Genomic DNA, 23,143 nt, shown 5'->3' with positions numbered 1-23,143 from the left:
GCACATTTTTTTCTAGAAATGGTTCATCCACCTTGGAAGACTGTCTCCCACACTCCCTGCTGTGATTTCGAAAAAGATTTACCCTATGCAGACTTCTAAGTATCTAATGGCTGTTCACACAAGCATATAGGTTGCATTCAAGTGTAAATCAATGGGCTTAAGTGTGCTTAATTTCCTGTAGCAACAGATTAAAACAGACTTCTTTTTTTTGCTCACCCAAAGCATGAAAGTTTAGGCCTATCCACTCCATATTCGAGGTGCATGTATCCCTTCTGCTATAACGGCCTGCTAAAATATACCAAAGCTCATAAAGAGGGAGATAAGTTTGTAAACATCTAACTATTCAGATGTTAGGGGACATCTTATAGCAAGTTTAGGATGCAGTTTAGGATGTAGCAGATCCCTGGCTGAGCCAGAATTAAGTCCCCAAGTCCGACTCAGCTGAAGATTACTTATCATGGCTAAGCCAAAGATAAAGGTAAAGGGACCCCTGACCATTAGGTCCAGTCGTGACCGACTCTGGAGTTGCAGCACTCATCTCGCTTTATTGGCTGAGGGAGCCAGTGTTTGTCCGCTGACAGTTTTTCCGGGTCATATGGCCAGCATAACTAAGCCGCTTCTGGAGAACCAGAGCAGCGCACGGAAACGCCGTTTACCTTCCTGCCGGAGTGGTACCTATTTATCTACTTGCACTTTGTGCTTTCGAACTGCTAGATTGGCAGGAGCAGGGACCGAGCAACAGGAGCTCACCCCGTTGCGGGGATTCGAACCGCCGACCTTCTGATCGGCAAGCCCTAGGCTCTGTGGTTTAACCCACAGCGCCACCCGCGTCCCTTATCCAAAGATACACCAGTGTAATTTGCTCATGCTGGCAAAGCTGGGGCTCAGTTAACTGTGCTGAGGATGGTGTAAGTACCCCCAAAGGGGTGCTCTGGGGAGGTGGCAGGGGTGGGATTGGTCAGGTGGACTTAAGGTGGATCCTAACCCTGTTCAGCTCAGTCGTGTGACCTGGGAAAAACCTAGTGTAAGTTCAGCTCTATTATAAACCCATGCTTTCCACCAATTTCTTGTGTAGAGGATTGCTCCCATCTTGCCAGTGATTAATGCACCCTTGAATACTTGTAGAGAGTCTAACTGAACCATTATTCCCCCCTTTCCTGCATTCCCACCCCTTTTTGCAACACTCAAGGAACACTTATTTACCAGCAGAGTTTAAACAGTATCTTTATTACTTGCCAGCAAGCGTTATTTGTTTCCAAGATTTGCGAAGGTTAAAAGGAATGCTGTGTATTAGAATAGGGTGTGCTTAGAACAGCATGTCATCATGAGCTTGCAAAATGAAAACAAATGATGCATGCAGCAACAATAAGTATTAATCTCTGGCTAGTGGACTGGGAATTCTTCTCTCCCCAGCAACTAAAGTATTTGGATAGAAAACGTTAACACTTGTATTGTATCTGAGCCAAAAAAACCCTTGCGGGTGGGAGGGAATCTTCCATGTTCATAACCGTTATCAGGAATGCTACATGCTCTGAATGCAGAGTATTAAAAAGACACATTTAATTCCAAATTTGACAGTTTGGAGTCATGGTAGGGCTGGAATCCTTGCGTAGACGTTTTAATCCCTTCACCTCATAACTCCACATCAAACCACATCCTGTCTCTTCCTCGGCTGTGAGTTGCTGACAAGGAAGACAATCTAGTTCTGTTAAAGGCTCCCTAACGGAGCCCAACGATACATGTTCTACTTTTTTATTTATAGCGTTATTCTGTCAGAATTTCAGTTGTGGGTGCCAAGCTCTACAGCAGTCAGAATGCCATTCGCCCCATTTAGTGGGAGGCAAATTTGCCACACCTCTCCTCCCCAGGAAGAAGAGGGGAAGGGGTATCTCCCTAGGGAAAGACATGATGACCTGAGAGTGATTTCACCCAATGGGAAGAGGTGGTTACAGGCTATTTAAGCTTGTTCTGCCCCACATGCTTCCCTCTTCTTTATTCAGCACCCACCCTTTCGTAGTGTGGGCCTACAGCCTAGTTGTCTGTTTTCCAGGGGCTGAGTGGGATTTTTTTGTGGGAGGGGGAGACCCTAATTGACTCCAGGTCTCTTTTTTGCCTACTCCACACTGTTGGGCAATGTTTGTTGTAGTGGTGTTACTCTAATTTGACTAGCTGGCATGTAGTCCGGGCAGGTGGGAAGATTTCAGAAAGAATGGAAAGCTTTTACCTGAGGGTTGCGGGCGTCCCCTAGTTATTGTGGTCAGGCATGGCCTGTGGGTGCTATAAGAAAGTGACAAACTCTGTTATCTTTTCTTCTTTGTCTCAGGATATCTCTTCAGGAAAGAGAGGCTGACAGTACAGGAGGGCTGAGGATAAGAATCTGGAGGAAAATGTGCCCTGAAAATAATCTCTCTATTTCCCAGATGTGAGTCTGTACACATCTTGCTTCAAAATGCTAAAAGTACCACTAGAGACGGAGGCCTTATGATCATGATTGCATTAGTCAGTGTCAAAATGAGTTAAGATGGGTAGCAGACCTTATGCCTTCAGTTCCCAGAATGTTTTTGACTGCAAATTCCTCTCAAGATTGTTTTACACTAGTAATAAGTTTAGTCCTGGTGCACTGAATGAATATAAACGCAGCAGCTAAGGGAATCCCACTGTGTATCATTTAATCAGATAATCTGCCTGCATCTAACATCAGGAGAAGGGAACATCACCAGCCATTAAGCTTCCATAAGCAGTTGATGTTTCAACAGCAGTTACTAAATCCTTATTTTAAAATTATACCTCTTGTCAGTTGAGGAATTTATATCCGCAGTGCTTTACTTAAGATTGGCTGCTCCTGCAGTTAATAATCATGCAGCTGGTAAATTACTTTTCTCTCTCCTTCCTGACTTTTTGGAGAGGTCTGTGACACTGGGAAAGCCTTATTTATGGGGGATGTCAGGTTACTTTGGCCCATTATGGACATGACCCTCATTTTGGTACAACCAGCATAAATCAGAAATGGTAGTAGTGGTGCAAGTCAGAAACAGGCCCATAACAGAGTGGTCATAGAATCCTTTTGTACTGAAATATGCTTTTTCATAGAATTGTAGAGTTGGAAGGGATTCCAAGGGTTGACTAGTCCAATGTCCTGCAATGCAGTAATCTTTCACCCAACATGGACCTGAGATTAAGAGTATCATAATCTACTGACTAGGGACACGGGTGGCGCTGTTGGTTAAACCACAGAGCCTAGGACTTGCCAATTAGACGGTCGGCGGTTCGAATCCCCGCGACGGGGTGAGCTCCCGTTGCTCAGTCCCTGCTCCTGCCAACCTAGCAGTTCGAAAGCACGTCAAAGTGCAAGTAGATAAATAGGTAATGCTCCGGCAGGAAGGTAAACGGCGTTTCCGTGCGCTGCTCTGGTTCGCCAGAAGCGGCTTAGTCATGCTGGCCACATGACCCGGAAGCTGTACGCTGGCTCCCTTGGCCAGTAAAGCGAGATGAGAGCCACAATCCCAGAGTCGGTCATGACTGGACCTAATGGTCAGGGGTCCCTTTACCTTTACTTTACCGTTAAAATCTGGTAAGTAAAAAAAATAAATGGTTGCCAACGACTTGTTTGCAATATCATATTATAATATGAAACCCCCATCAAGAAGCCTAATTTGTTATAGTCAATATTCCTTACACATCACAGGAATGCATCTTTCTGGGTATCAATCACATAACTTGGCCAAACCATGTCATCACTAGTTGCATACATTACCAAGCCAAGAAGAAGCCCCAGTTGTGTGACAATGGGTTGCCACAGGCTCCTGTACCATCGATAAACTGCAACTGGGCCATGCAGTTGTTGCAACTGAGCCACTTGTGTTCCTGATATGTAAGCAAACTGTTCCTAGGCAACAGCATTTCTAATAACCCATAAAATTAGAGGACTAGCTTGGCTAGCAAGAATTCCAGTATTGCACAGAAGCCACCAGTTGGTCCAGGAGATGATTTAACAGTATGTGAGAGACTCGTGCAAATGGAAGGAAATGGGTTAATTTGGGGGCATTCTACAGTGGCTGCAAATCAAACGAAGTTTTTGCTAAAAAAAATCCTTCCTGTAGCACCTTAAAGACGAACTAAGTTAGTTCTTGGTATAAGCTTCTTGTGTATCTGAAGAAGTGTGCATGCACACGAAAGCTTATACCAAGAACTAACTTAGTTGGTCTTTAAGGTGCTACAGGAAGGAATTTTTTTATTTTGACTATGGCAGACCAACACGGCTACCTATCTGTAACTGAAGTTTTTGCTGTGATTGTAGTCTCCCATTTCCCACATGTATCAACTGAGATTAAGCTATAAATACTATAAACAGAAAAGCCTCTGACAATTTTCATGAGCATACTGGCTGCATGGATTTCAGTTACACTGAGCAATATTTTCTTTTTTCAGCAGAGGATCGATATCTGAGCTTCATTATAATTCGATGCTTTGCCCCCCCTCCAAAAAACACCCTAAGGGCTTTGCATTTCACTTTTTTTTTCTTTTAGAAACGCCAATATTACAGTAAACAGCTTTGTTTCTCAGTAATCAACCACATGACAATCTGATCTTACCTCTACATAGAGGATAGGAAATATTCCAATCTTATCTCCCAGCATTCCTTCCGCCCAATTATCATCTACTCTCCTGATGACAGTCAAGATTTCATCCTAAAAAAAATGACAGAGATCACAACATAATATACAAATAGGCAGATTTTCACACTTTGTTTTCGGGGGGGGGGGGAGAATGTGCCCTAAAAATCACCCACAAAGCAAAACAGAAGAAAGCTCTCCAAGCAGCAACCAGGTCTTCCATAAAGGGAAGTCATGGTTAGTTATACTTTTCAGTCTACTTTTCCAACTGTTAATGCAATGGGAAGACCATAGACCAATTATTAGAATTACAGTGGTACCTCGGGTTAAGTACTTAATTCGTTCTGGAGGTCTGTTCTTAACCTGAAACTGTTCTTAATCTGAAGCACCACTTTAGCTAATGGGGCCTCCCACTGCCGCACGATTTCTGTTCTCATCCTGAAGCCAAGTTCTTAACCTAAAGCACCATTTCTGGCTTAGTGGAGTGTGTAACCTGAAGCGTATGTAACCTGAAGCGTATGTAACCCGAGGTATCACTGTATAATGAAGGGGCTAGGCGAACCTCCCTGCTGAGAGCATTTCACAAACGGGGAGCCATTGCAGAAAAGGGAGGGAAGGAGGGAGGAAAGTACAAACTTGCATAAATTATTGCCCCCCCCCTGAAGGGACCAGGGCCCCATAGAGTTGGCACCTATGAAAGGAACCATATGCCAGGTTATATATGAGCGCTGTAACTTGATCCTGCACCAATAGTAGTTTCTAGTAGAGCTAAGACTTTCCAACTACTTGAAAGTGTAAAAGAATTACACTATATAAGTAATCTATATCCAAATATCCCTGTTATTACTTGTTTCCCAAGATAAAAACGAATTTGTGGCTGCATACACTCCACACACTTCAATAACATAGCTCCCCACCCACCAGAATCCTGGAACTGTAGTTTAGCCCTCATAAAGCTATGATTTCCATCACCCGTAACATACTGGATCCCAGGATTCCTTGGGGGAAAGTCATGTGCTTTAAATGCATGATGCGTAAGCAGCCGGCAGCTCAGGAAATAGAAAACTGAAATCTATAAGAATATATTGGTTCAAAGGGTTGACGCAAACTCTCTTCCCACTTGTTACATTTGCTTAGTTCATGAAGTCTTTCAGAAGACTGTACTCCGATGACTGAATATATTGAAAAAGGGAGACACATTTCCTGGTTTATTTCCCTCCCACCCCTTCAAAGGCCACCGACTAAGCTGTACCTGCCCAAATCCTACTTCCACTGCAGCTGCAGAATTTGCATATATGCCTGGAGAGAAGTCAGTGGGATGACACTCACTGGAGAAAAGCACAGCTGTTGCCAGGGTTGTAAGATTGATTTGAGCATCACATTGAGAAATTCTATGGATCACTCCATGTCCTTTTCTGACTGAGAGCAGATTTGAATGTCACATTATATGTGCAAACAGCAGATGTGAGAACATTTGTCTCTGTACTTCCCCACTAATAAAGTAACATGCAAATTATTGATTTATGGGTCTCTGAGCTATGTGCAATTCACACTCACAGAAACTAAAAATCTGCATCTGTCAATCCATATTTGATACTGTGGAGCATTCCAAAGAAAAGCACAGGTTTTTACCAAACTCCTTCCTAGAAAATTCAGCACAATCCTGACCCCTCCCACTTTAACTTTGCAACATCCCCTTATTTTGCAAATGTGATGATTTGGCACAATCTGTTCTGGTTCTGCTACTCACAGACAGGGACATAGAGCACTGAACGTAGGGCAGTACCACCCTAACCACTGGGAATCTTTCTCAGCCTTCTGTCTAGCTTCTGAGATCACAGCAGGGGTTGCCCACAAAATTTCAAGCACATATTTATAGCTGTTCCAAGTGCTAGAAAAGTCAAACTAACAAAGAAAGACGAAGATTCTTGGGAAGCCAGAACTCTTTCCCAATGCCACATTTTGTGTTTGTTGTGGAATTACAGCACACACCCAACCCATCCCTGACTGTGATCAGTTTCCACAGGTTTCCAGAATTTATAGCAAGCCATGGGTTGATTTCTGTCCATCCTGGCTGGCTCTTTATGTTCATTTTTACTTTTAAAAAAGATTAGACAAATTCATGAAGAATATGTCTATTTGTTAACATGCGTCGTTGGTCACGTATACACACAACGGAGTGTAGACATGTAAGTGTAGACATGTATCCAATCAATGTACCTTATAATATCTTCAGCTCAGAGTCATGGCACATCAGAGGAAGAGTTACACTGATATGAGATGGAATTACATTCAGGCGACACATGAAAATAACAAATGACCACAAAATATGGAAGTCTAACAAGGATGCATGGTCAGTAGAAGGAAATATCAGTACTGTGCAGGCAGAGGGTAGATTGGACCAATAGCTATTTTAGTATTGCCGGTAGAGCCAGTGTGGTGTAGTGGTTAAGAGCGGTAGATTTGTAATCTGGGGAACTGGGTTCGCTTCCCAGCTCCTCCACATGCAGCTGCTGGGTGACCTTGGGCTAGTCACACTTCTCTGAAGTCTCTCAGCCTCACTCACCTCACAGTGTTTGTTGTGGGGGAGGAAGGGAAAGGAGAATGTTAGCTGCTTTGAGACTCCTTTGGGTTGTGATAAAGCGGGATATCAAATCCAAACTCTTCTTCTTCTTCTGGTTATATAGTAGTTATACAGAGAGGGAGAGAGACAAGGGAATTACTGTTGCCAAGTAAGAAGAGAGAAGGGCACTGCGGATCTGGCAAGCTCCATGACAGACCTTGATGCAACAGGGTGAACCTGTGTTGAGATATAAGTGGCATGGGATTTGGGCAATGTGAGTGGCAGGATAGAGAGTTCAGAGAGGCTACTAGGAAAGTTACAGAGGAAGACTGAAAGCACATATTTTAACCAGTTCCAGAGAGAAGGGAACCTTTGGGAGCTGTGCCTCGGTGGGTGGCTTCCAATCCCATGCAACAGTGAGGAACCAATGCGGGCAAGTCTTTCAGGCTCCCTTGAGTCCTAGATGGTGCAGGCTCCAAAGAAACACAAACCTGCCTCCTCCCCGAACCCTGCTAATTGGTGAACAAAAGAGATGTCTTGAAGGAAAAGCACAAGGCTGGGGAATCCCTCAGGTTCCCATCTAAAGGGAGAAACATAACAACAAAGGGTTGGGAACACTGGGGGAGAAAAAGAGTCCCTATTTGCATGTAGTCTGCCTAGTGGAGTGAGTGTAAGATACAACCCACCCGAAGACCTCATCCTTCCACTGCAGAAAAATCCACATGTTTACCTGTGTTTAGTCTACAGACCTAATGAAGTGCATCTTTTCTTCACTACTTGCTAACCCACACAGCATATTGATTTCCATACAGCGAAAGATGGGAAACTTGTTATTTCAAACGCACCTTCCATTGTTTTGCAGTGACACTTTATGTTCTTTCTTCTGTTTATTGTAGCCAAAAGGCTTCAGAATTAGTCACTGTCTGACACTCTCCTCCCAAAGGTATTGTTAAGATGAGCAATTCCATTTTATAACTACTGCCAGAAGCTATGCTGAAGATCCATAATTTCAATCAAGATTGATTTACAAAAGAAAAGGTGGGATCATCTCTTTGTTGGGTGGGGGAATAAATGAAATTATGTCTCAAACCCAGATATACCACATGGCATGGCATGAATTAAGATCATTTTATTGAGAAAGCACAACCAAAACGATTAATGGAAAAATTTGAATGACGGCAGAATGGCATCACAGCATGCAGTGTTCTGCTGTCACTGTTGTCAATATTTGCCAGCTGGTAATAAATGCTTGCGCCCATTTATAGCCATACAAAAAGAAAACACTCTTTTCAGGATTGATTGCTAAGGATATAATGCTGGTATTCTCATTGTGCACAGTTATTACCAATAGAAAAATAATTCTAGCTTGATAAAGTGGGGATTCAGGGTGGCATTCAGCATAATAATAGTTGAATACTACGCATGGTCATTCACTCCCCTTTCTCCCAGCTCTAAAATTGATCACTTGCACAACAGGCCTCCTATATATTATATTAAGTGAGTTAGTTCTAACTTTAATTGTTGAGTAATGCTCTGAACTGTGAATGAGAAATCAGTGTTAGGAGTGCATGCCTGGCCATGCCATTTGTTACCAGCTAAAAGCTCATCTTAAAAAAAATAATCTTTTTTGCATCTTAAAAAGCAGAGACATCACCTTGCCAACAAAGGTCTGTATAGTTAAAGCCATGGTTTTCCCAGTAGTGATGTATGGAAGTGAGAGCTGGACTATCAAGAAGGCTGATCGCTGAAGAATTGATGCTTTTGAATTATGGTGCTGGAGGAGACTCTTGAGAGTCCCATGGACTGCAAGAAGATCAAACGCACCCATTCTTCAGGAAATCAGCCCTGAGTGCTCACTGGAAGGACAGGTCCTGAAGCTGAGGCTCTAATAATTTGGCCACCTCATGAGAAGAGAAGACTCCCTGGAAAAGACCCTGATGTTGGGAAAGATGGAGGGCACAAGGAGAAGGGGACGACAGAGGACGAGATGGTTGGACAGTGTTCTCGAAGCTACAAACATGAGCCTGACCAAACTGCAGGAGGCAGTGGAAGACAGAAGTGCCTGGCGTGCTCTGGTCCATGGTATCACGAAGAGTCGGACACAACTAAACAACTAAACAACAAAAAAGCTCAGAAACGCGGGTGGCACTGTGGGTTAAACCACAGAGCCTAGGACTTGCCGATCAGAAGGTCGGTGGTTTGAATCCCTGCGACGGGGTGAGCTCCCGTTGCTCGGTCCCTGCTCCTGCCAACCTAGCAGTTCGAAAGCACATCAAAGTGCAAGTAGATCAATAGGTACCGCTCCGGCGGGAAGGTAAACAGCGTTTCCGTGCGCTGCTCTGGTTCGCCAGAAGCAGCTTAGTCATGCTGGCCACATGACCCGGAAGCTGTACGCCGGCTCCCTCGGCCAATAAAGCGAGGTGAGTGCTGCAACCCCAGAATCGGTTACGACTGGACCTAATGGTCAGGGGTCCCTTCACCTTTACCTTAAAAGCTCAGAAAGGCCTGGGAAATATCTCTTTATGGGAATCAATGTATAGGAAAGGAATGGGGTACTTGTGGTTTTCCAGTTATCATTTGACAGCCCTAGGCAGCAAAGTCAACAGCTAGGGATGGTCAGACAACATATGGAGAGTCACGTGAGAGGTGCATTTTGCATGGTGCTTATGCTTGTTTTTACAATATTTCCCCAATTGCTGCTATACAGACAAACCAGCTATGCCACAGAGGAATACAAGCTCCAGATCTTCAATTTGAGCAATTGCCTGCTATGATGTCCCAAGCCATCTCTTCCTCAATCCGTTGTTTTTTTTTTTTGGGGGGGGGGAGGAGAAATGAGGAAGGAGACTACATATGCTCAGAGGTTCAGAGGTGACCTGAAGGAGCAGGATTTTTGAAAACAAAAGCTGATAACGAGAGCTAGGAAGCATTTTTAATTCAAAGGTCAACAGATTACTATTTGATTAATTACTGGAATAATAATAATAATAATAATAATAATAATAATAATAATAATAAAATTTATTATCTGTACCCCGCCCATCTGGCTGGGTCTCCCCAGCCACTCTGGGCGGCTTCCAACAAAGATTAAAAATACATTAAAATGTCACACATTAAAAATTTCCCTGAACAGGGCTGCCTTCAGATGTCTTCTAAATGTCAGGTAGTTGTTTATCTCTTTGACATCTGATGGGAGGGTGTTCCACAGGGCGGGCGCCACTACCAAGAAGGCCCTCTGCCTGGTTCCCTGTAGCTTTGCTTTGTAGTTTTTCTATGTTGTGGGGCACAACATAGAAACATGGCAAATGGGGATGGGAAAGAAAATCTGGAGCTGCAGTGGCTAGGAGGCAGCTTCTGAGTTTCTGGATTGGAAGGGCTGACCTGAATCCCACTGTAAAAGAAATAGTTGCAACAACACACCACATTATTTTATAGTAATATGTTTCGCTAGTGAATTTCAAAGACTGGACCCTGGAATGCATTCATGAATGTAGTCACTTCTAAATATCCCACACAACGCTTTAAGTGAATCAGATTGTGATTTAACAGAAGGCCAAACACTCCTCATACTGTTCTTATTTATGCAGGGCTTGACACATGCAACCCTACAGACTTCACTGCAGAGTCATTAATGGAAATGAGATTGAAATCCAGCCCAGGGTCTCCAGGATGCATATAAGGCCCCCTCTCTTTCCCAGCCACATCAAAATGAAAATGTGAAGCCTAAAATTCCTCTGATTGACAGAACCATATCAGTAACAACACAGAGCTTGCGCCATTCACAGAGGAGCTGAGCTAACTGACTTCAGCAGTGTGTGGGATCTGAAATCCATCTAAACAGGAAGAGCTTCATCAGCAAGGTGACAGCTACAATTAGCATAGAAAAGCCTGATGAAATAAAGACAGAGTGAAGTCCCGAGATGAGAAATAGATTATCCGGCTGTCAGAGAAGACAGGAGACAAAAACACAGTTACTAGGGTGACAGGGTGCATAGTAGGAAAGAAGCTGTAGGAATAATAATAAAAGAAATGCTGTGGAGAAGCAATCAAAGTCCCCGAGGCAAAACAAAGCAGCAACTGGTAAAGGAGGATGGCAACACGATCAAAGATGGATGAGGAAGCCATTATAAATGCTTACTTGGAGGGGAAAACCTTGTATTTGAAAATGACACCACATATACACAAAGGAGTAGGACAGCTGTAACGCACCGGTGGAAACAGCAGCAAGTCGTTCGTCAACTAATGTCAAAAAGTTACTCCAGGAAAGTAAAATGCAGGAACGTGTTTATGAAAATATGCCATTTCCATTATGGCTACCATAGAGAAGCAACAATATGCATAGGTGATTGGTTATTATTTAGAGAGCTGCTGCCACCCCTCTAAATAGTTGGAGTGCAGAGGGATTAGGATTAAATAAAGTTCCTTTAGTCACAGTGATATTCACAGACCTTTGATGAATCCTATGAATGCATCATCATATGATTATATCAGTGTTTAACCATATCCTGGAAAAATGTTAATTTCCCTCTGCTTTCCTCTCATGAAGGCTCTGTTCACCCAACCCCAAACTTCAGCTGTATCATATAGCATTAGACTGCTGAGGTAAAGAGCTAGGTGAACATGAATCCATTCATCTAGTCCCATACTATTCCTAACAGCAGCGACATTCTTCTAGAAAAAGAGGTGCCGGGACACACAATGAATGCCCCTTCGTTCTCTTAGAGAGGTGCCGGAACTGAGTTCTGGTGAGTTCTGGCTGAGAAAAAGCCCTGCCTAACACACCTCTAATTTGCTGTTCTTACATACAGTAACTAAGACGGTGTCAGTTGTTTCCATAATAATGTTTTCTAGGCTTTGCCCTATGGTCAGTAATGGCTAATGCAACAGCCACTCTTATTACCAATCCATTTTCAGTTTCATTAAGTAACCTATATTCAACAAAAGCTGAAGGGTAAGCTCTGAATTGAGAAGGAATTTCCTGTTTGCTGGTGAAGAACCTTTTCCCCCAGTGCACATCCTCTGTGGCCTGGATGCAGAAGTTGCTCTCTGAGGGGCTACGGACTTGACAGCGCTGCCATATAGCAGGGAGTTCAGCTTGATGGGCCTTTACTCCCTCTTCTGGGATTCTAAGTTAATCCCATCCTGTCTTATGAACATACTTGAGTTTAAGCACCTTAACTCTCATGCATGAGAATCTGACAGGCCTAAAACCAGCTTGGCCATGTCGCAGAATTTCAGAGGATCCACAAATAATAATAATAATATATGGGAAGTATTTCTCCTCCTTCACCGTAAACACTGAGATGTGCTGCTATAATAAATAAAACAAGCATGGCCGAAGGTTTTGACTCTTTTCCTGTGGTTTCCTTTGGAACAAACACAGTCTGAATCACAGAGATACTCATTGGGAGGGGAAGCAACACTTCACACTACCTTGGTGAAGGTCAAACAGTCCTTGTCTTGATCCTTGTCCTTGATTTCGAAGTCATAAAGTGCTTTGCCCTGAGGTGGAGCTGGTGGGAGGGGCTTGACACACTGGATATAGCTTGCTGGGAAAAAGCCATGGTTTCCATTCAGTTCCCCGTGATACCAATTCTCGTCTACTTTTCGTCGCAGTATAATAATGTCTCCTTTGTTAAACTTGAGGTCACCAGGTTCTTTGCCTTCATAAGCATAGAGAGCTTTTCCATAGGGAAGTTGAGAGTTCTGCAGCAACAACAAAAGGAGGATATGATGCAATGTGGTTAAATCAATTATAATACCAGCATATACTCTTTTACATTTTTATCATTATAACTTAATTTATACACCAAGCATATTTCAGCATTATTAGTTTCAGGTTTTGTTGTCCTTTGGCGGTCATATATGGCTGATCTGCTCACTGCCAGACCCAAAGCACATGGGGTTGTATTCAACTAACTCTCACTCAGAACAGACTTATTGAAATGAATGAACCTAACTTAATCATGACCGCTAATTTCAATGGGTCTACTCTGAGTACAAGTTAGTTGACCCATGGGAAGAAAAAACTCTCACAAAAGAAGACTGACCTTTCCATCAGCAGTAGTTACTTTTCTTGGCTGCTTAGTGTTACTAAAATATTTAAACACAATGCTATTTAGTTTACAATTCTATCTCCTAGTTTTGCAACTTTTGATCTCCAAGTACACGCTTTCCCTTTCTCTTCATAATATTGCTCAATAAATGATCAAATACTCATGTAAATGGCACACAAACGTTCCTAAATGTTGCTACTACCCTGACTCATCCTCATGTCACAGGTTAATATACACTTCTCATGTGAAATAACATATTGGCCGCCTTGCAGAATTCTGAGGGTGGGGAATCATCCTATAGAGACACAACATAGGTACCTGGACTTTGTTTAAACTAATCCTCATTGATTAAAAAGTCAACAGTTAACACTGTTTTGCTTTGGTCTGGATGATAACTTTTCAGCTTGCACCCCTTTTCAATCACAGAATTAGCCTAATAAAAAGTATCATCTGTAGCTCATTCATTTTTCAATGACTAACAGAGATACAGAATTGTTTTTTAAAACAATATGAAGGATTTCAGTTAGGACCACTACCTATATAGAAGAAGAGTTTGGATTTGATATCCCGCCTTTCACTCCCCTTAAGGAGTCTCAAAGCGGCTAACATTCTCCTTTCCCTTCCTCCCCCACAACAAACACTCTGTGAGGTGAGTGGGGCTGAGAGACTTCAAAGAAGTGTGACTGGCCCAAGGTCACCCAGCAGCTGCATGTGGAAGAGCGGAGACGCGAACCCGGTTCCCCAGATTACGAGACTACCGCTCTTAACCACTACACCACACTGGCTCTCAGCAAATTCACCATCTGGAAAATGACAGCATGGATAACTTCAGTGATGACTAAAGAAATGCAGATACTTGTTTCAAATCCTTTTATTTTCCTCCCTAATCTGTCCCTGATTTGTTTCATCCACCAAGCATTCAAATAATGAAGACCAGATAAGCTGGCCTTGGTACTTTGGAATAGTTTATTGGTTTCAACATGAGCCTTGAAAGATTTTGATTCGATTTGTCCTGGTACAAATCATTTTTTTAAACTGCACATCACAGTAAACCATAAACCATGGCTTATAGCCCACCTTGCTCCCACTCCATGCTGGAAGGAAAGAAAATATAGTAACTGTCTTAGAATTACGTTCAAACCTGGGGCTGTGGATTACTTCATTTCAAACAAGCCATGAAGTGAAGCCAGAGTTTGCTCTCGGTTTACCAATCATGTTTTTTTTGAGCAAACACTGGTTCCAATGTAACTCTAAGCCAGGGGTGGTGTTTATTTCCTCCATGAACTGGTGGGGAGGAAAAATGTGGGTAAGATTTCCTTGTGGAAAATGGTCTATGGTTTAGTATAATGTGCAAATGAGCGTCATAACCAGGACTTGTATAAACTCAATTATTAAAGTCTGTTTCAGCACACCAAAATTCTCTGTGTAGCGTATTCAATATTAATTTATCAATTATCCATAAAATGCATTAATCGCTTTTCTGCCTAGAAAGCGATCCAAGGCAATGTAAAATTCATTACAGATAAAATTAAAAACAACAACACTGAACGCTTGTAACGATAAAACAAGATGCAATAATGTTCACATGGATAAAACACCCCCTTTTCACCCAAATCCAGCTCCACTTTTATGTTGTAGCCAGTCTCTTGATCTAATTCTTGCACTTCCTCCAAAATGGAATACATCAACAAAAGGGGAACTATCCATTGCAGGACTGGTGTACTGGAATAGAAATGCCTGCCAGGATAGTGAAAAGAGGCAAATAATCTTTGCTCATAGCTGATGTCCATTTCACACATTACATTTTAGGTGCACATCTTAAATGTATACCTACGAATTTGTGTGTATGTATGTATGTGTAATGAACAGGTGTTCGCAATCAGGCAGGTACTCTTGTCTGCATCTCAAGTGTAAACTCTGGCAAACTCTGGTATATGATGTGGAATCACAGAGCCATAGAATTGTAGAGTTGGAAGGGACCCCAAGTGTCATCTAGTCCAACCCCCTTGCAATGCAGGAATCTCAGCTCAAGCATCCATGACAGATGGCCATCCAACCTCTGCTTAAAAACCTCCAAGGAAGGAGAGTCCAATGTGTGAAAGGACCCTGAATAAAGGAAGCAGCAGAATTCCATTACTAAACTAGCATTATGGCAGCTTATGACACCATTGCCAATCTTATTTCCTGTAGCTGCCCTGATTTATTGCTTTTTTAAAAAAGTTTTCCAGAAAACGTAGCTTCACAGCACCTCCTCCACCCAAAAGGAGGGGGAAGAGGAGAGCACAAGGGGAATTGATTAGTCATATTGATTCCCCCATGCATTTCTTACATTAACAAGAAATAAAACAAGAATGCCCATCTACTATGGATTTAAGTCTGTCACAAAAATGGCAAGAGTTGGAGGGCAAGGGAGCATAGAAAAGTCACTACTCTGTGTATGTCAATGTTTTCTTGCACAGCGCTGGATTCTGCAGAAGGTTTCTTTACTGTTTCAATCAATCAGTGCTGACAAGAAAGCCCGAAGCATTAATAGAGAAAGAGAAAGAGAGAAGTATTTTAGCGAGGTCCTAATGATATGCTGGAAACTCAATCATTCTGCATTTATGTTTCAGCCAAATCAAACAGTAGCACTTAAGAAACTACCTGCTGGCAAATTGACAAACAACAATCACAAGGCAATTAAATGGTAACTAGAAGCCTGCAACCAGTGAATTGGGTGGTTAGTTTAAATCAATATATGAAATTTCACTCTCCACTATCTGCTGTCCTCTGCCTCTTTGGCAGCCACACTGGTCAGACCTCAAAAACTCTCTGGCTTATTCATCTTCTACTGTGCAACAGTGCCCAACTCCTCTTGCTCCTTGACCTGATGTCAGCGCTATTTTCTCCTTCTCCCCCAACTCCATGTCTCCATTACCTAAAGTTACTTCTTCTGCCAGGGACGCGGGTGGTGCTGTGGGTTAAACCACAGAGCCTAGGACTTGCTGATCGAAAGGTCGTGGTTCGAATCCCCGCGACGGGGTGAGCTCCCGTTGCTCGGTCCCAGCTCCTGCCCACCTAGCAGTTCAAAAGCACCTCAAAGTGCGAGTAGATAAATAGGGACCGCTCTCCAGCGGGAAGGCAAACGGCGTTTCCGTGTGCTGCGCTGGTGCTGGCTCGCCAGCTGCGGCTTAGTCACGCTGGCCACGTGACCCGGAAGCTGTCTTCGGACAAGCGCCGGCTCCCGGCCTCTTGAGCGTGATGAGTGTGCAACCCCAGAGTCGGTCACGACTGGACCTGTTGGTCAGGGGTACCTTTACCTTTACTTTACCGTACTTCTTCTGCCAGCCTCCCCCTTTGTCCCAATTCCTTTGGCCCTGTTGTTTTGGCCACCATCCTGAAGCGTTCCTGTTTCCATTTTCAATTCCGTATACAGCAACTTCTGCCTTTAAATGCTGGCCTGGTTCGCATGCCATGCTAAGCCAAACCATGGCTTAGCACAGCTGCAGAAGCTGGTATTATGGGCTTCAAACAAGGAGATTGCAGCTGCTTTGCTCTGCTGCACTAAGCGATGGGTTGGTTTGGCTAACTGTCTGGGCTTGGATGTACCAAACCAACCATGAACTATAACCATGGCTTGTTCTATGGTTTATTATGGCTTGTAGTTTGCCCAGGAGAGCCAAACCACAAGTCTGTGTTTGAATACTAAGACTTAACCCAGCAAAGCACAGCAGCAGAACACCCAAACAATCTTTGCTATGTGAATCCACATGCCCACACGTTTATACTAAGCCACAGTCTACTGCGAGGCAGGGGCACTGGCTCCTGGGGGATGAGCCCTTTTGGTGGGGGCAAGGGCTACAGTCTACCCCCCCATATCCATAAAATGCAGAGGCTTCTGCTCCTCCTTCTCCTGCCGCAGAGGGGAAGGAGGATCAAAGCAGCTTCTTTGCCTGGGGCGGCACCAAGAGGGGGCAAAGGAAGAGCCACCAGCCATTGATCCACACAACCACTGCATTCAACTCCGCCCCAGCTCCTCCCAACATCCTGACACCGTGTGTGTGATGTCAGCCCCCCAGTGGCCCTCATAAGCTCTGCTGCGAGATTGCGCATTGACTCCTTCTTGACTCTGTTCTAGGTCTCTTCAGCATTCATCTTTCTTTTCTTCCACTCAACCTTCCCTCTTCCTGTTAACAGTCCATTGCATATGCTTTATCCTTCCTTTAGTCAACCACCTTGTCTCTGGGCTCCATGCTTCTGAGCTTCTCTACATCCCGGTACCTCTTTCCAGTCCTCAACCTTCTTTTTTTAGGAACTGCATAGAATCATAGAATCTCCACGGAAAACAACTTTCTTTCCTGAGTAGTTGGAATGATCATGAACCAATCAGAACCAGAGGCTTCACTTTACCAAAACATATAGATACTGCAGGATCTTTCCTTACAGAGCTTAGAGAACAAAAGAAGGGGAAAGCTGCCAATACAGTGCTACCTTGGTTCTCGAATTTAATCCGTTCCGGGAGTCCGTTCGACTCCCGAAACCATTCGAAAATGAAGGCGTGGCTTCTGATTGGCTGCAGGACCCTCCTGCACTCAAACGGAAGCTACGGAAGCTGCGGAAGCCACGTCAGATGTTCGGCTTTCAAAAAATGTTTGCAAACTTACTTCCGGGTTTTCGGTGTTCGGGAGCCGATTTGTTCGACAACTAAGCTGTTCGGGAACCAAGGTACCACTGTAATTCCACCATAGGAAGATTTTGTCCTATAATTACCATACTTTAAAATGAATATTTCCTGAGTACTAGAATAAGGTTATTTTGTGAGTTAGCTTCAAAGGTGAAATAGTGAAAGGATGTCAAAAGTTATCTTAGCTCCAGCAAGCAATGAAGGTGATCTCTACCAAAAAAACCACAAGATCTATTGATCACATTTCTTAATATTTCAATGCAAGTGCTTACAAAAGGTGACCTTATTGCCTTAAAAAATCAACACCAGTCAGGAATTTGAAGCAAATATTTTAAGACACAGCTCAAACAATTAAGGCCGAGACACAAAGGACCATGCAAACAGTTCTAGCCACCCAAGGGAATTCTGGGTGTGTGTGTTTGGACATTAGACAGCTCCCCACCCCACGTCACATGGCAAACCCCTTTGAAACTGAAGGGACTTTGGAAAGAAAAGAATCTATTCAAAGGGGATGCAGAGAGGTCATCAAACAAAATACTGAGCATGAACCATACTCTAGGGGCATACTTAACTTTTCTCTTTGAATTCTAGCCTTAGGAAATGTCAGCATTACAAATGTACACAGGTTCAAAGTAGCTCCCTAACCCAGAACACTGGGAATTGTGGTTTCGAAAGGAAAGGAAGGATTCTGAACAGAGTGTCCTCGCAGAACTAAGATTCCACGAGTTCTTTCCAGTAATAAAGAGGTTAAAGCCTGAGTTAGAGCATTTACAGACACATACCACTTTTTGCTTTGACAGCTTCTGTAAAGTCATTAAAAACTTACATTGGCTGGATTCTAGTTGCTAGAAAGTGCATTAGAATTTCTTTTTTAGAAAATCCAATATTAACAACCTTCACACATGACTTGAATAGTACAAAAGCAGGGCAAACACTCTTTTTACTGCAGCTTTGCATTTAACAAGGAATCCTATGCAGCTTGGTGACGAAAAGATGGATCTTCCTGTCCACTTCCTGCCCATCTGTTTGGTGTCCATACTAGGTTGGAGGGAAGCCAATCTGTCAGATCCATCACTTCTCACTAATCTGTTTGGCAGAAGGTGCCTCTTCTCCTCTTTTTTTGCTAGGCTACGAAACGGTTAGTATTCTGGGTTTCCATTAGGGATGCCTCCTTCAGTATACCTGAAGGAGCGTCTTCAACCCCCATCGTTCTGCCTGGACACTGAGGTCCAGGGTCTTCTGGCGGTTCCCTCACTGCAAGATGTGAGGTTACAGGGAACCAGGCAGAGGGCCTTCCTGGTGGTGGCGCCCGCCCTGTGGAACGCCCTCCCATCAGATGTCTGACATCTGAAGGCAGCCCTGTTTAGGGAAGTTTTTTAAGGTTTGATGTTTTATTCTGTTTTTAATCTGTTGGGAGCTGCCCAGAATTGCTTGGGAAACCCAGCCAGATGGGTGGGATATAAATAATAAATTATTATTATTAGAAGGGTACTTCTCCTCCTCATGAGAAGAGAAGACTCCCTGGAAAAGACCCTGATGTTGGGAAAGACGGAGGGCACAAGGAGAAGGGGACAACAGAAGAAGAAGAAGAAGAGTTTGGATTTGATATCCCGCCTTTCACTCCCCTTCAGGAGTCTCAAAGCGGCTACCAATCTCCTTTCCCTTCCTCCCCCACAACAAACACTCTGTTAGGTGAATGAGGCTGAGAGACTTCAGAGAAGTGTGACTGGCCCGAGGTCACCCAGCAGCTGCATGTGGAGGAGCGGAGACTCGAACCCGGTTCCCCAGATTACAAGACTACCGCTCTTAACCACTACACCACACTGACAGAGGACGAGGTGGTTGGACAGTGTTCTCGAAGCTACCAGCATGAGTTTGACCAAACTGCAGGAGGCAGTGGAAGACAGGAGTGCCTGGCGTGCTCTGGTCCATGGGGTCACGAAGAGTCGGACACGACTAAATGACTAAACAACAACTTCTCCCCCTCCATGGCTGGCACCAAAATGCCAGATACTAGCTTCTTAGCAGGCTAGGCCTTAAACAGGCTTATTTACAATATCGCTATTTTAAGTGTGCAGATCTGCACCATTCACAGCTCTGGAAAGGAACAAGAGGGAAGAAGAGTATTTCAAACTACTCTAGCAGAGCCAAACCACACTTCATGGGAAAGCCAAAAATTAATCTACAGTGCTCCTAAACATCTCCACTGTTACTTTCTTACACAATTATGTTCTGGTATGCAAGGTTGCTGTGGACAGTACTTGTGTTTTTTGGGACACAGGCAGTTCTTTTGCTGTTACTTTCTATGACACCCTGGACAATAGCAGGCATTGTTTATAGTTGTGAAATGTGAGCTTTCTCACAAGTCCCTTCTTGCAAGCTATATCCAGGAGATCAGTCAACTATTTTCCCATACTGTGCGGTGGGACAGAGCCACCCTCCCTGCCACCAGCATCCAATCCAGACTGGTCCTTAAGGGAACCTCAGTCAGCCCATCTTGCCATTGGTCAATTGGCAGGCAGGCTGCAATCCACTTCCCAGGCCTGTGTGGAGATGGTTCATGTAGGCCTGGAAAGACCTTTTACCTCCAGCACGTTTGTCAGATCCTGGGCTGGCGCTGTCCCGCAAAGGTGTCATTCTCTATGAGCTCAGAATCAAATGTTATTATCTTACAAGTTCAGAGCTTTTATTTTATGCATTTATTTTCACCCTGCTGTCCTCAAGGAAGACCAGGGCAGCATAGTTAAACACACTGTGCTTCTCCCTCCATTATTATCCTCACAACAACTACACTGCGAAGTAGGGAACAGGTTCTGCAGATAACATACCACAGGTTCTGTGGCCAAAAATTAAGCTCCATTGAAACAACCACCAGCGGCCAGTTTAGAAAAATGTAGACGGGAGACAAAAAGTAAGGAAGGAAGGAAGGATGGAAGGAAAAAAGACACCCACATGAGGGCCATCCGGCACTGAAACAACAAATGGCCGGTACAAGACATTAATAACAATTAAAACCCATAATGCTAATTTTGCGGCTCATTACTCGGAGAGCATCGCACCGATTTCTCACTCTGTGCAAGACGTGTGGCAGAACTCAGAGGAGCTTCTCGGAGTGCTGATGGATGCTTCACGCAGGCAGCCAGGACAAGGATTCAGCATATGGTTTCTGTCATGCATAACAGCTTATGGGAAATCGCATCAGCTGCATCCAGAAGGGAGAGGAGCTTTCTCACTGAAATATATATATATTAAAATAATTCCAACAGGCGGAAGTAGGGGTGGGGTAGAAAGGGAAACAGCAGGGAAGAGAAACTTGATGAATTGGAGCATTCAGGCCATGATATGTAGCCTTTCATGCCCGGAGCAATAATTTGAAGTGGTTCGACTGTAACTAAAAGGCACAATCATGTGATAACTGTTCAGTTACTTATGTGAAGAAGAAGAAACCGCGCTAGGAATTCAAAAAGATGGAAGGAACTGATAAACGCCTCCGCAGATAAAGCAGATCTAAATCGACAGATTAAGTTACACGCCCGCTTGTTCAGCAGAACAATGCACAACTTTGTTCGGCAACTTGATGGAAAGGTCAAGAAATAATGCGGTGTAGTGATTTGGTATAGATGTTGGCACTCTTGTGCCAGAACGTGCTTTGGTTCAGCTCCGTTAAGAGAAACATGGGAAGCCTGTGGTTTGACCAGTAGGATTCTGGGGGTTTCAGTTAAAAAGGGATCTAAATAAATACTGGAAATGCTATGTCAAATCCTATGAAATGTCAGAGCACATTTACATAAGAGTCACTTTGGTGCTCCGGTGTCTACAATATAGAATATCTAACATGGGAAATGTTCAATGCCAAGTTTTCTTGATCCTTTTTACATCACTGTATAGCCCCTGCCCCCACCCAAACACACTCTGTACCCATTTACCTATCTGCCAACTGGAGTGATCACTTTCTAAACTTGCCAAACTTGCACTGGCATACAGAAGTCGATTTCACAATTCCTTGCATGTCTACTCAGAAGTAAGTCCCATTGAGTAAAATGAGGGGATTAGTGCAATGCACGTGTGTGTAGAATTGCAACCTTCGTTCTTAAAGCGCCACAGAACATTGTTGCTTGTGTAACACAATGCACATGTTCTTTCACACAATTTTAATTTTGGTTCCTTTCAGCGGTATCAAAGCATCTTAAAACTTTGTGCAACTTAATATCCTTTCAACATACCTATTGGTATTTATACATTCAAGGCTACTCCTCAGCCAATGTTGCATTTTTCAGGCTCAAATGTTCTCAAATGCATGTTATTTAAAAACACGTGCTTCCTTTCTCCTTCAGTTTTGGCTACTTTTCTAACCATGAATTTACAAAGATCTCTCCCCATAGAAAATATGTAATACAAGACATCTGGTTAAACAGAGGAATGGGCACATAGGATAAATATAACTCACCCTGTCCCCCACTCCACCAAACTACTTTGTTGGAGTCCACAAGCTTTTATAAACTGAAAATGTCCATTACAGATACAGCAGAAGAAAAATAAAATTCCTAGGTGTGATGGCTAGAGAAATAACTTTGAGATACCCTAAAGAACTAGTGTCAAGAATTATAATTCATACAGCTCAAAAAATACGAAAGGCATATGACACTTCCACTTATGGCTGAATTCTCACATGCCCTTAATGGATGAAAAAATCACCATGTTCTAGACCAGAGTTTCCCAAACTTGGGTCTCCAGCTGCTTTTGGACTACAATTCCCATCATCCCTGACCACTGGTCCTGCTAGCTAGGGATGATGGGAGTTGTAGTCCAGAAACAGGTGGATACCCAAGTTTGAGAAACACTGCTCTAGACTGACTCAAGGCAGAGAATTGCTGTCTTCCATCTTCAACTGCCCATCTTCCATCTGTTTAATATGTGATATAAATGCTGTGGACATTTGGAGTCAAATGAGCTTTTTGGTTTTTCAGAAACGGTTGAGTATTATCTTCGGAACAACTGCATATTTGCGCAGTGATATAGCTGGAGCTTGGCTCTGTGTTCCCCACTGGGAGATAGCTGACACTCTTAACCCAGTGCTATTATTGTTTTTTTACGCTAACAGTTCCAAGAAAAGAATGGGATGGATAAAGACTGCTATCAAAGCAGTTAACTTGTTTATTAAACCGGGGAACTGTGCTGTAACGATTCTAGTATTAGTTCAGAGGAAAATGGTGGCAGAATTAATGAGAACCATCTTTATCCATACAAC

General features: G+C 43.4%; 1 protein-coding gene and 1 long non-coding RNA gene across 3 annotated transcripts in view; one reads left to right on the top strand and one right to left on the bottom strand.

Moving 5' to 3' along the window:
- Nucleotides 1–23,143, bottom strand: part of SH3RF3 (SH3 domain containing ring finger 3) — a 209,667-nt gene that overhangs the window by 61,308 nt on the left and 125,216 nt on the right. For both annotated transcript variants that reach the window (XM_082218590.1, XM_082218589.1), the window contains exons 2-3: nt 12,610–12,882; nt 4,593–4,688 (exon numbers count right to left, since the gene is read on the bottom strand). In XM_082218590.1, the coding sequence (XP_082074716.1) occupies nt 4,593–4,688; nt 12,610–12,882 (369 nt within the window). The remainder of the gene's footprint in view (nt 1–4,592; nt 4,689–12,609; nt 12,883–23,143) is intronic.
- On the top strand, nt 2,284–11,470 carry LOC309530257. The gene is made up of 2 exons (XR_014218733.1): nt 2,284–2,422; nt 10,764–11,470. It is a non-coding gene; the product is annotated as an uncharacterized lncRNA (long non-coding RNA).

The sequence above is a fragment of the Podarcis vaucheri genome (assembly GCF_965113315.1).
Source record: "Podarcis vaucheri genome assembly, chromosome: 4".
Taxonomy (NCBI): domain Eukaryota; kingdom Metazoa; phylum Chordata; class Lepidosauria; order Squamata; family Lacertidae; genus Podarcis; species Podarcis vaucheri.
This window is presented reverse-complemented; position numbering and strand designations above follow the sequence as displayed.